At 30.8% G+C, this 14468-nt stretch overlaps 1 protein-coding gene across 3 annotated transcripts; it reads left to right on the plus strand.

Annotated features, from left to right (window-relative positions):
• The first annotated feature begins 8480 nt into the window (after nucleotides 1-8480).
• LOC114163868 (uncharacterized) lies at nucleotides 8481-13084 on the plus strand. Of its 3 annotated transcripts, XM_028048239.2 has the most exons (9): nucleotides 8481-8713; nucleotides 9129-9190; nucleotides 9315-10327; nucleotides 10445-10535; nucleotides 10651-10808; nucleotides 10889-10940; nucleotides 11239-11318; nucleotides 11405-11498; nucleotides 11651-13084. In XM_028048239.2, the coding sequence occupies exons 3-9, from the start codon at nucleotides 9398-9400 to the stop codon at nucleotides 12178-12180; spliced, it is 1935 nt and encodes a 644-aa protein (XP_027904040.1). In that variant the 5' UTR covers nucleotides 8481-8713; nucleotides 9129-9190; nucleotides 9315-9397; the 3' UTR covers nucleotides 12181-13084. The 3 variants fall into 3 exon arrangements, with proteins under 3 accessions (XP_027904040.1, XP_027904038.1, XP_027904037.1); XM_028048237.2 differs by having other exon boundaries at nucleotides 9129-10327; XM_028048236.2 differs by lacking the exon at nucleotides 9129-9190 and having other exon boundaries at nucleotides 8536-8713.
• Nucleotides 13085-14468: the final 1384 nt, after the last annotated feature.

Below are 14468 nucleotides of genomic sequence, written 5' to 3' on the forward strand. Positions count from 1 at the left end.
AACCTACTAAAGAGTCTCTCCAAGCTGGCTCTACTTCCCACTGCTACGATAACTTCCAGAAAATCCACTTCTTAGCTCGATCGGCTGGGATGACGATCGTGGTACCTGTCTAAAGTACTCCGATGCTTAAGTCAGTAAAGGACCGATCGGTGTACCAATATATCTGCTGTAATAAATGCGAAATTAAGATTCTCACCAACCTACCTTTGAGCCCTATTTATAGTTTTCTGTGTGGGCCTGTGATTAGGGTTCCTTAATCACGGCCCAATGATCCCTTAATCAAGATTACTGACTCGTTTAACTTTAATTAACTCGTTTGACTGATCCTTTGACCGCGTGACCGATGGCCGCTTGACTGGGTTAATTATACTGTAACAAGTGTAACCTTCGTGTATGTCTGATCGACTGTCAGACGCATGCGAAGGACTACACAAGTCTAAAGAGATTGATCAACCGATGGTTGATTCGTTGATTGTCGCGTTATGGTTGGGTGCAACACGTACTTGTTTGATCGACCGATGTGCCATTAAGAGCCGATGGACCGATGGATATGAACATGGTTAGGTCGTGACTTATATGTTCAACCGTTTGACCGATGGTCTTATAGTTTATTCGTGATCCGTTCGACCGATGGTCCTTTAACGATGCTACGTGGCTGATCGACAAAGCCGATTCGCTGTTCGACCGTTCGACCGCTGGCCTTTCATTTATTACTTCTTCAACTTTGACCTATCGACCGATGGGACGTACAGTACACTTTTTAATATATCAATATTAATATTTTGGAAGTTCAGTAAAAAATTAATACAAAAAAAAAATCAGTGAAAAATTTGGATTCGAATTCATGTCATCTTATTGTAATTATTATTATTATTATTATTATTTTTATTTGAATGTCAAAATATATAATTGTTATTAATTTAAGTTTTTTAAGATTGCGTAAAATGAATCTTAACCAAAGAAACAGGAAAACAGGAAAAATACATTATTAACCTTAAAAATATTGAATTATTTATTACATAAATATATAAAAATTTGAATAAAAACTTTATGGACGAAAATGTTGCAAATAATTATTTTAATATTAATTTTAGTTAAATGTTGATTTTAATTAATGATTATTTAATGTTGATTAACCACATGACAAATTAGTACACAAAATTTAACTATTTTACTAATACATCATTTAAAATTTTAGTTTTTGGCATATCATAAATTTATTATATATAGTATATGTTTTCGTACTTTTTATTTTTATATTTCTCTTTTTACTGATTTAATAGTATGAGTTAGAAGTGACAGGAAGAAGCCATGTCATGTCATTCTACTTTGGCTTGCCTGTTTCTAATTGGTTAAAACTAAGTTACCACAGACTAAAAACATTAGAACAACTTCATAGAAAACAATTGTCAATCCACTATTTTTTTTAATTTAATTGTGTAATATATATATATATATATATATATATATATATATATATATATATATAATCCACTATTTTTTTTAATTTAATTGTGTAATATATATATATATATATATATATATATATATATAATAATTATTATTATAAACTAATATCATGATTATTTATAAAAAAAATAATTCTTCTAATAAAAGTATTTAAATATTAAGTTAATTTTAAGTGTACAATTAAATTGATTTAAATATTCATTTTTTATAAATAAAATACATACATACAATTTATTTTTATTTATAATGCATCATAACTAATTTATTTCATATTTAAAAATTGAAAAAAAAGTAAACATATAAAACAAATTATACCATAAATATAATATGTAACAATATAAATTAATTAATAAATTTTTTATTTCAAAAAAATTAACATATAAAATATCAAAAAGTAGCGTAAAAGATAATAAATAATTTAAAATAATAATTAATCATTTCATTTTAAATATAATTAATAAGAATTATTTTAATAATTTTTATAATAATATTTAAATGGAAAAAAAATATTGTATTAGTTAAATGTTAGTTATCATTTTAAAAAAAACATATATACTAAATATAATTTAAAATTAAAATATTAATTTATATAAATATAAAATTTAATTTGATAATTTTTAAAAATTTCTTTAATAAATTTATTTTTTTAGTCTGTATATTTTTATTTTTAATTAGAAATTTTATTTCTTAGCTTTGGATTAGCAACAAAATCATTTAGTAGCAATTATAACTAATTAACTACAATATTAGTTTATCGTTAATCCTTTGCTAATTAGAGACAAATTAGTGAGCAAATTATTTTTTTCACTTATTTCTCTCGCAAATTAGCAAATTTGTTGTAATGTGTTGATGTTAGTGCTACATAACAATATCTAATATTGAATTCAGTACCTATATTTAAAATGTTGACCAAATTGGAGTCCAACCTTTTCTTTATTAAATGATCGACACTCATCGTCTTTATTGTTTTTGTACATGTTAGTTTATAGTATTTTCAAAATTTTATTACTTTTTTTATTGTTACTGTTTTATTTTTCTATTTTTTTAGTTTTTTTTGTCACATGTCAGATCCTTATAGTGCCATATGGAAGCGTAGGTGATACGTGTCACTGTCAATGTCATATGTTGGTATCCGTTTCACATAAATTGAGACTTAACTGAACAAAGAAAAAAGGTCAATTTAAATATCAGTATGAACTTTGACATCTTAAGTATATCGAACCAACAAAATTTATAATCAATTAACATCATATGAAAATTTATTAAAAAAATAAAATAAAAAATACAAATTATGAAGAGAGTCACCACCTAGGGATGTCAAAAAAATCCGTACGCGCAGGTGTCCGCAGATAAGACCTACAACAGGTAGGAAATAATATTGTAAATGGATACTCACAGGTAACAGGTACGAATATTTTTTATAATTGCATGTAACGGGATGAGTATGGTTATCATAATATTTGTACCCATGGATACTCGTACTTGTTATACTTCAATTGAAATTAAAAAAAAAAACATAATTAAAAAATTAACACATCAATTTTGAATGAATTATTTTTTATCAATTAATTTTAAAAAAGACTTTCTTTTGTAAATATTCACGGATATCCGTAATATATATAGATATTAAAAAAATATATAAATACCCGCATATATCTGTATAAATATAAATACGAGACATATATTTATCTGTCAGATAAGGTAATTATATGCACGTTAACATTCCTATGGCCACCAAACTTAAATTCATATATTTAATTAGCAAAATTAACTTAAATATTTTAGCAACGTTGTAAGGATCGACCTATTAAATGAATTTAAATGCTTAATGAGTTTGTTTTGGATCAGTTGAGAATTATCTTTTCGAAAATCTCATTTTAAGTCAATAGTCTTTTCATGAGAAAAACATTATGTAACTAATGTTTAACAAAATAGCATTACTTGTGATTTTTAGAAAGTTCAGGAATCAATTACGTAATTTTTCGAAGTCTCAGGATAAAAAATATTCGTGATAAAAGTTGAATGGGTAATACCGTTTCCAAAAATTTATGTTCGACAAAACACGAGCAAACACAGTTTTAAATTTGAACCCAAGATTTAAGCAAGAGTAAAAAAATGATTTTTTTTTTATCGAATAACAGTGTAGTTGAAAGCTACAATCCAAACATGATATGAGTTGCTCACGAATTACGATTAATAATAACAAAATTAGGTTTGAAATAAGGGGTGATTAATTATTACACTGCATGAAAGGTTTGTCGGCATGTCGATTAAGCCTGTGCAACCTAAAACTAGGTAGGAACAAAGGTGGAAACATGGAATCATTAATGTTTTGTGTGAATACAGTGAGTGACCATTAAAAAACATTTTCTGATTTATCTCTCTTTTTCAGCACTCTTTGTGAAGCTTTATCATAATTACACTTGTTCTTACACTTAATCTGGCATATACAATAAGACAGATACCAAACACTTTTAATTAAATTGGAGGGTGGGTACTAGATTAAGGATAGTGTAGGGTTAGTAGACAACAACAATAAAAGAGTTAATAAGTAATTTAAAGTAAGTTGTTGGATTAAATTGAAACAGAGGATGTCATCTTTTTGACTTTCTAGGGTTTGTATGGTTCTCAAGGAGACAACCACACCCCTTAATTTCTACCCTAATCTCACTTCAATTGCTACCAAGATATATATAATCATTTATTTTATTTTATTTTATTTTATCAGACTATTGTTTCAGTTTAAGTATCCTTTAATCTTAATCGTCGGTTTATGTATGACCACGTAATCCCTGTTTATTTGTTTTACTTTTTAGAAAATTATCATCACTACTTAATCCGAAAGCAAAGTTGATATCAAAAGCTTTAAGTGTGATTAATTCAGAAGCAGTTCAATGGCCCATTTCCAAGAGTAAAACTTGTGAAGAAATATATGCTTGGAATTTCATCCAAGAGTGCTAGTTATGATTGTAAAAAAATAAAAACAAATTAATTAGTACATACTTTCAATCATTACAAGAATCTTAAATGAGATTTGTTTTTCATAAATTTTTAAATATTTAAATTTGACTATTTTTTGGTAAGAAAAAGTTATTATCTTGAAATTATGAGTATTAATATTATAAAAACATTAAGCAAAAATCATAATATTAAATTATATAATTAAAAAATAAATAAATTAAACATATATATAAATAAAGATAAATACTTATAATTCAATTGAAGTTTATTAAACCCAATCCAATTTAGAATTGTCTTTTGATTAAGCTAAATATATTTTAGCTAAACAATCCGTCTTACATAATTTGTAACTTATGGTTAGTAATGAGTTGGTTTATATTTGGACTACATAATTTGTATTGACTTAAATTTTTAAAATCCAGCAACACCAACATAACACGCCACATGTGTTTCTTCTAAGCAATTTACTCATTTGTGTTTATTCTCCAATCCATCCAAAAATAACTTTCTGATTCGCTTCTCTTTCCTTGTTTTAGTTAAGTTCATGGTTATTTCTATCTTCGATAAACTTGTAATTACACATTACAAATTATAAACTTCTAAATATTGCTTATTTTAAGAAAGAGACTTGTAAAATTTATTATTTCTACTAATTTAATTAAATAAAAGTAAAGTTATAAAAATTCTACACTCTGATATTTTACAAAGGAAAAAGAAATTACAAAACAATTAAATTTCTTAACTGAGTTGCGAGCTAACTTGCAAACCCGTGGACGAAATGTTATGCAAAACGAGTTAAAAAAGTTAACTTACAATTTTTTATGCAGGACGGATCAACCCAACCACCTTTTACAGATCAAATGCAGAAAGAATTAAGACATGAGGAACCGACTCATATTATCTATCACTAACATTATTTTAATTTATGATGATAAATAATCATATATGTCACGAGATAAAGTGAATTACATTATCCTAATCTATGTAATAATTGCTTCACATAAAGATGACGATGGCAATTGCATTCCGAGTATGATCTCCCATATCCTGTTCCCATTTTTATTCTCTGAAAAAAAAAAGGAATATTTCAAGAAAACGACCAAAATTATAATGACCCAATAATTATGAGGAAAAAGAAAAATAAAAAAATATAGATGGATATTGAGGATGAAGTACGATCCTTATCCCAAAATATATATGCTGGTGGATTTTTGTCCCTGTCCCCATTTACACGAAGTAAAAATAAAAATCTCGACTTTCCCATTACATCTCTTAATTGTAGTGACATGGTGAACATTATTAATCTAATCAAATCATAACATCACTTAATTCTGCTATTTTTTTTGTTTTCTTTTGTTCGTGTAACAATCGGATCCAACACCTCTACCTTCTATTTTATATTCATTATCTCACTCCACAACACGTCCAAGGGAATACAAACACACTATTTCTCGGGAGTACCCAACACAAAGCAACAAACCCTAATCATATTATTATATATGGAAGCACAAATTAGTTAAGAATTTTAAAAGTTAAGGTCCCATCGTGGGGTTCTACATAACATGATTGAGATATACATCTTAACAACCGTTAAAATGACTCTCACACACTCACACTCTACAAAGGAAACATAGATGCATGTAATAGTATCATTGTACTAATGTTGAATAATGAGGATACTGTTTTTCGTGGCGATTCTGTGTTTTTTTTTTTACGTGAAGAAAAAAGCACTTTTGGGTATAAAAGGACGTTTGTGAGGGTAAATTTGGCATGACATAATTTGCCCATGCCCTGCTAAATACAAGGTTAGATGAGCTGGGAAGAAAAGGTGACAAGGAAACCATGTTTGCTTCAACAGTGTTTCTCAATTATAAAGAGAATAAAAACAATTTATGGGTCGTTTCTGACCGTTGACTAATTCCTCTTCCATGCCCCTTCATTCTTTCCATAAATAATAATCAATAATACACTTTTTACCAATCAATTCAACCCTAAAAAAATTACAAAAAGAAAAAAAAAACCTATATAATATATGAAGTAGGTATTACTGAAGCATTTCCGGGTCAAAGAGTCGTGCTATATGTTCGGTGCAAGTTTAGGTCATTTGGTTTGATATATTTTATATGATCAAACTCTGTTTAAGATTATGTCAAAATTTGACTGAGTATAGTGAACTATAATTAATCGAATATTTTGGTCATAAAACAAATCATGGTTTCTTGAAAAAAACATCAAATTTAATTTTAAACTGATTAGGACTCAGTTGGTTATGACCAAAAGAAGTCATTGTTGATGTAAGGGAATGTACCTATCGCAGTATAAATCAAATCCATTTTTATTATTATTAAAACAATGCACTTTTTTTAGTTTGTACGCAGATTACGTGATTTTACATGATTTTACAGTTATTTCTTTTTATTGTGGGAAGTAGGTTAACCAGTTTTCCACCTAAAAGGTTTATTATTTTTCATTCATTACAAGAAGTTTTTTAGATATGCTTTATGAGTGTTTAGTCCATTAGATTTGAGTAATTATTATTATTTTATTTGAAATAGTCTCAAAGTCATATATTTAATAGGACATGATATTTGTTTTGTGAGAAATAAAAAAAAAAATCTTACTATATATGAAAGGAAAAACTTTTTGATTCAATATAAATATAATGAAATATATTCCTATATCTATGAATTTGATATTGTACATCAAGATTTAAAATCCAAACTCAGGTTTACATTTCAGTTAACTGAATTTAAGTAAATAATATTTGTTAGCATGAATAAAAAAATATAAAACGGCGGGAAATACTTTAGAAAATAAATTTGCTTGGTTGGTTGAGAAAACAATGTAGTTGGTAAGATCTAATATTTGATAGTGTCAACTTTTAGATGTGATGATGATAAATACAATATATATATATATATATATATATATATATATATATATATATATATATATAAACAATAAATCTTAAAATTATTATCTTTTTAAGACAAGTATGTAAATTTAAATATAAAAGTTGAATGAGATCTAGCTCCGTATCTCTGAAAATTAAACTTATATCAAATGTATTTTTTTTTAGTATGCACCCCTTATATCTATCTGTTAGAGTAATTGAATTAAATTTATATAATTTATTTAAAAATACAAAATATACCACAAAAAAATGGTCGGTGTTTGTTGTATTAATTTTTTATCAATGGTAGCTGAGTACTCCGTCAATAGTATAATGTAATAGTAATTTGTTAAAAGTATTTTGATCTGAATAACACCGTAAACATATTTTTTAAGAGTCTATAAAAGAAACAAAGTGTACTCATCATATTTTTAGTAAAATTTATATAATATATTTAATGATAAGTAAGTGAAGAGATATAAAAAAAAGTATTTAAAATATATATTTCAAAAAATATTATATTTGTTTTTCATCATTTTCTGATGAAAAAAATAGAAATTATTGACACTTTTAAGTTCTAACTTATTTGACATTTAAATGGATAAAAGTATATAGAATATTTGATAAAATTTGTAGGGATTTTACTACAGAAAAATATGTTGTGATATCATTATATCACTTGTTATCTTGGGTAGCAAACAAAAGTAGTAGAATGTGTTAATGATGATAGGTTGACATGTTTATAATAATTGTACAATAATAACACGACACTTACTTTTGAATGAGGACATGATTTTGTTAATTCAAAAGTTTGACAAAAGCAAAAATTAACTACCCCTGAAATAATTTATTTATTACTATTGATTAGCAAAAGCAGAATTATTTACTATTGGGTCAGAGAGATACAAAAGCTTCATGAATTGTCTTTCTGTGTTTTTCTTTTTTATTTTAAAGTTTTAATTTCTCGAGTAGCACAACAGAAAGAGAGAGAAAGAAAGAGACAGAGGATGTTGCGTTGCGTTGCGAGCTCACAACACAAAGTCTGAACAGTGTTTCTCCCAATATCGTTTCTTAGGCCATAACCATCACCAAAATCGATGAATGTGTCATATTTTCCTGTTTTACCCTTTTCAACCCTCCTATTTTTTTTTTTTTTTTTTTTTTACATTGAAAACGGGTTTTCTCCCTCCGACTTGTTCACTTTTTGCACTTTAACATATTATTCAAGCATGTATATATTCCACTTCGTATTTTCGGCTTTGCTCGCTCATTCTGCTGCTCCATCGTCTCATCGCAACACAAAGCAGTACTTGGGTGCTATCATTTTTTCGTCTAAACCCTCTAAACTTCCCAAAATACAATCTTATTCTCATCATCAACATACCCCATGTAAGCATATATTTCGTTATTACTTTCTCCTTCTGTTTTCCCTTCAAAAGTTGTCTCCTTCAAACTATTCATCTGCCAATTTCTCTTCTCTTTTAATTCAGTTGTCTTCGTGGGGTTTTAATTTTTAAGGGTTTTGCAATTTCCACATACTTCTTTTGTGGGTTCATTTTGATTTCTGTGTTTTTTTTTTATAAAAAAAAGTTCTCATTTTTGTGATTTCTCGGAAGCGGTTTGCGCTTTACATTCCCAATTGTCGAATGTAATAAGACTAGGTTAAATGGGTGTGGATTGGGATCTATGTTGGATCTCTCGGTATCTGTTGTTTTATTAAATTATTGTCATCGTTGTTGTGTGGTTTAGTGAAATGTTTATTTTGGCTAATATTGGTTTCTGTGCTGCTTTTTTTAATGCGTAGTTCATGATCTGGGTGGCTTCGTCTGGAGAGAGAAAAAAATTGGATTTTGACAAATTCCTTGGGTATAAAATGTTGCTTCTTTGAGGGGGGGTCTCATGGGTTGAATTCAGAGAATCATGGGTAGCTTCACTGAAGACGATGAATGTCGGTTTTTCGATGCTCAAGAGGATGTTTTTTCTATTGCAGATGATGAAGGGGTGTCCAATGCTTTCGATTATGGATTGTGGATTCGGAGTCCAAGGAGTGTTAGAGAGCGTAAGGGCAAGTTTATGAAGAGTATGGGACTGAGTAGCGTGGATTTGACTGCCCTAGAAAGTGAAAATTCAGTAGATGTGGATAGTGTTCTGTGTGAAGAAGGAAAGGATAGAGTTGAATTTACTAGTGGAGCTGTGACCCAAAATTGTGTTGTTGAAGAAGAATTCTGTTCAAGCCGGACATCAATGTCTTGTTTGCATAGGGAGGATTCTTCAGAGGAGCTTGGTTTGGTTGATAACTCGCCGGGTGGAGATGAGAATTTGGAGGGTAATGTGGATCAAGAGATGAGTGATGGAAGAGATCTGGATTCAGATCGATTGGTGGTTATGGCAGAGCCTAAGGATTCAGAGAATGGCTTTAGGGAAACGGATGCCAATGCTTCTGGTGGGAGGACAAGCCAGGTTAGAAAGGGTTGGTTCAGGAGACTGCGGTCAATATCATGCATGGTTAATAGTCACGGGGAAGGTGATTTTGGAAGAGAAGGCCTTGGTGAAATGCCAGGGTGTAGGCTTCCGAAAGTTAAGGTCCGTCAGTCAAAGAAGCCAATGAAGGAACTTTCAGCCCTTTACATGAGTCAAGATATCAAAGCTCATGAAGGTTCAATTTTGACCATGAAGTTCAGTCCTGATGGGCAGTATCTTGCTAGTGGTGGTGAAGATGGGGTTGTGCGCTTGTGGCAAGTGGTTGAGGATGATAGATGTAATGAAGTTGATATTCCAGAAATTGATCCATCTTGCATTTATTTCACCGTGAATAATCTCTCTGAATTGACACCACTATTTATTGATAAAGAAAAAATAAGCAAACTGAAGAGCCTGAAAAAAACATCAGATTCTGCTTGCGTAGTTATTCCTCCTAAGATCTTCCGGTTGTTGGAAAAACCATTGCATGAATTTCATGGGCATAGAGGTGAAGTTTTGGATCTCTCTTGGTCAAACAATAATGTGAGTGAATGACATTAATACGGTTTTTGGTTTTTTTTTTTAATAAACTAAACACCATACACTTAGGTGAGATAAAAGTTTGGAAATTGATTTGGTTTTTCATCTTCTTGAATGCAGTATCTTCTGTCATCTTCAGTTGACAAAACTGTCCGACTATGGCAAGTGAATAATGACCGTTGCTTGAAGGTTTTCTCACACAGTAATTATGGTGTGTCTTTGCTGCATTGCTCTAATTTTTTTCTTCAGGCTTCTTGAGCCGTCACTCTAATTTTTATCATCTTCACAAATTATCTCACAGTATGTTTGTGTTTGATATATTGCAGTGACGTGTATACAATTCAATCCTGTGGATGATAACTATTTCATTAGTGGATCTATAGATGGAAAAGTGCGCATCTGGACAATTGCTGATTGTCACGTTGTTGATTGGATTAGTATCAAAGATATAGTGACTGCAGTATGTTATCGGCCTGATGGGAAGGTAAAATTTTCTTCAAAACAATTTCTTTTTTGTAGAAAAAATTCAAAATGATCTTAAGATGAATGATATTCTTTATATAGGGAGGGATCATTGGCTCCTTGGCTGGCAATTGTCGATTTTACAATGTATCAGGTATCATCTTTTCACATATATCTTAATATTTTGTTTTGCCTAGTTAAACCAGTTCGGTGCCATTTGGTATATTTCCTTATGATTGTAAAGAAGTTAATATTGAAATTGTGTTAATATTGGTATATATCTTAATGTTTGATTTATTGGTACTGCTTTATCAATATTCTGTATGCCTTGAAATGCCAATCAAGTTATCATTGGCATATTACGAGTTTCATTACTTATATATTACAATTACAACCATATGAACTGAAATTTGGCCTTTAACTAATCTGATTATCATTTTTGCTTGATCCAGAGAATCGCTTGCAATTAGATTCCCAAATATGCTTAATTGGTAAAAAGAAGCTTCTTGGCAGAGAGATTACTGGGTTTCAGGTATTTTACTTTTTCTCATGAATTTTTGGTTTTCTATATAAGCTTACTTATTGTGTTGTAAACTAATTACCTGTTATTTGTTTCAGTTTCTTCCACAAGATTCTAACAAAGTTATGGTCTCGTGTGCTGATTCACAAGTCAGAATCTTAGACGGCCTTAATGTGATTGGCAAGTACAAAAGTATGACCTTTTGTCTAACTCCGATATTTATTGAGCAGCATATCTGTACAATTGTCTTGCTTTTAGTTCCTATAAAAAACATGTTTCGTATTAATTTGAATTTTATTTCATTTGTATTCTATTACTAAGATTCTTATGTATTTTTGTTCCAGGCCTTAGCACAGGGAGCCCAATATGTGCATCGTTTACTTCTGATGGGAAACATATTGTATCAGCATGTGAGGACTCTAACGTATACCTATGGAATGTTAGTGAGGAAGAGTCTAATCCTGTGAAAGCTAAGAAGATTACGTCTTGCGAGCGATTTTGCTCAAATGCATCTGTAGCAGTACCTTGGCATGGTTTGAAATCTAAAAATATTGAAAACGAGCATCAGTTGAATTTGTTGGATAAAGGATCATCTCAAGTTTTTCAGCTTAGTCCACCTGCATCCTTCTCTCTGAGCCAAAAGTTTGTTTTGGAGTCTTTTTCAAAGGGGTCTGCAACTTGGCCCGAGGAGAAGCTTCCTGTTTCAAGCTCCAAGGCTAAAACATCACTGATTCACCAATCTGAATACAATTTCTTGAAGTCTTCTTGCAAGAGTACCTCATCTGCTCATGCGTGGGGTATGGTCATTGTCACTGCTGGGTGGGATGGTAGGATAAAATCATTCCACAATTATGGGCTACCTATACCCGTTTGAAGTGAAGTGACTTTTCCTAGGTTGGAAAGTAGAATCAAGATTCAATCATTCCTTTCCTTGGACATATTGTCCTTGGAAAATTCCATGCAGCTCGGAGATTTTATGAACGATGCTAAATTTGGCAGAGTACCAAGGTTGAGGTAAAAACCTTCAGCAGTAATTGCAGTTCCAATGAGTTGTGATGGTTCCCTTTCAGATTTCAGAGGATTCATACTACTCATTGGTTCATGACAAGCGGTGGCACTATTGTGGTTCTAATGGCCAAGTTTTGCTACACAAGAATCTGCTGGCCCCTAAAAGAGATGCAAAGTCATGTGTTGGAAGTTGAGAGGGGGCCTATGAGATATTATTATGATATGTCGTGGGGCTATTATTTTGGTGAGATGAGAGGAGGAGATTGAAGAGGTAGTGGCTGAAGCTCTCACTGTGATGAAAATGCTGGAGTGTTGATGATTTTACTATTGGCAAGACTAACTAAATGAATCTCTTTGTCTGCCAATTTTGGCGCCCATCTCATGGTAGGGCCTGATGTGCCTGAAGATGATAGTTTCAAGTGTGGTGAGGATGTGTGTGGCGGTCATTTCTGTTCGAATAGATGCTTTTAGCTGCCTGTTGCTGCAATCATACAAACAGTACGAACAACCAATCCAATTGCTTTCTGTTTTGTGGCTTCAACTCTACTTGACTGTCACAACTATTATTATTAACAGACATTCTGATTATGGTCTCAATTTCAGACTGACATCATTTTTTTTAGTTACATTACAACTATCTTATTATCCTTTTTAATTTGACACCACAATACTATCTCCATTCTACTGTAGGCAGATTTGTACATTTGTAACCAATGTAAGTAAAATTTTGTGGGCTTGGTGGAAATACAATTAAACACGAGTTCTTTCTATGATGCTTCTTTTTACTTCCCCTTTTGTAGTGTCTTTAGATTTTTGGAAGTGCAAGTTTTGCAATGTTGGTACACATGTTTGGTTTTACGTCTAGGATATGAATCTTAGAAGGTAATGGTTATGATTTTCACATCTTAAATATGATGTCTCAGTTCACAACTAGTTCTCAAACACATTTCTATTGACATTTCAAACATCACAATCGACTTTCAACGTACGCACTTCCAATGTAAAATTTGTGGTTAAAATTACTTCAGATACACATTTCAGTTTTTAAAGTAAACTTTGATGATTGGTTATATAAAAATCTGAATAAATGGACAACTTAGTGATGAAGAAAAGATAAACTTTTTTTCTTGAGAAATACTCACTGCTTCTTCATCAAACCGAAAGGCCAGAATCATGATTGTTAGACTCTAACAATGCCACGATGAAAGGTTAATTAATCATATATACTTTAGTGAAGGGACTTGAGGGGAATAAGTCACAAAAGTTGTAGCCAATAGATTTGAAGCGACTTGATGGTTACTTTGTCCCTTGTCACAGAACAGTTGCACTAACGCGTTGCTTTGTCCTGCGCTCGAATTATAACCCTCTTTTGGTTTTGATTGCTCATTCACATGAGGTCTGTGCTTAATTCAGTTTTGTGCTGCTGTTCTCTTTTGTGGCTCAAGAGTTCGAGCTAGTCTTTATAATCAAATGTGGCTTTCCACTTCCTATTTTGATGTATGAGTGATCATCCTTAGTTTAATGAGTATTGGAACACGTAATGACAACGTGGTGACTACAAAAAACTACACTATTTTCACATTCAACTGTTGAAGGAGATCGATTCATGAACATGCCCACACATTGCCGATGCAATATTGTCTTCCCTGCATATTATAATGCTATTTGATATTTCAAAAGTAAAATACTTTGTTATTGGGAAAATAGAATGTGTGATTGGCACATGGAGGGTATTTATCATTAGTTTAATCTTTTTTATAAATGATTAGTAGGCTTTATTCACTAGTGCTTGAAGGTGGTGTTTGGTTTGTTTTCTGTGTTTTGACACCTTAACTGTCACAAAATTAGGTTCTTTTTTATACCTCTTCTTTACCTTTTGTGTTGCACAAAATAGATAGATACACACCAGATACTTGCAAAAAACCAGCAAGGTCCTGGTGAAGAATATCATGATAGAAAAGGGCAAGTTGCAAAGGGAAAAATCAGTGAGATAGAATCATATAAGCAACAGGATTAAAACCTACTAAAAAATAGGAGCATTACTTGAAAGAATATTTATGTTGTCTTGAAAATAAGATATTGGATGTGAATTAAAAGAAAAAACGGGTTTTGTAATGTTGGAACACTCTGTATGGTCTATAATTGTGCTGAATA

Source organism: Vigna unguiculata, chromosome 9 (assembly GCF_037176805.1).
Source record: "Vigna unguiculata cultivar grain cowpea cultivar isolate G323 ecotype 2 chromosome 9, ASM3717680v1, whole genome shotgun sequence".
Lineage (NCBI taxonomy): Eukaryota > Viridiplantae > Streptophyta > Magnoliopsida > Fabales > Fabaceae > Vigna > Vigna unguiculata.

What these genes read in the sequence shown, in the direction of transcription:
- LOC114163868 (XM_028048236.2), top strand. Translation starts at nt 8,554, where the DNA reads ATGTATATATTCCACTTCGTATTTTCGGCTTTGCTCGCTCATTCTGCT. An exon ending in TCATCATCAACATACCCCAT is followed by an intron (nt 8,714 to 9,314) that starts GTAAGCATATAT and finishes TTTCTATTGCAG; the next exon opens with ATGATGAAGGGGTGTCCAAT. An exon ending in TGTGATTGGCAAGTACAAAA is followed by an intron (nt 11,499 to 11,650) that starts GTATGACCTTTT and finishes TTTTTGTTCCAG; the next exon opens with GCCTTAGCACAGGGAGCCCA.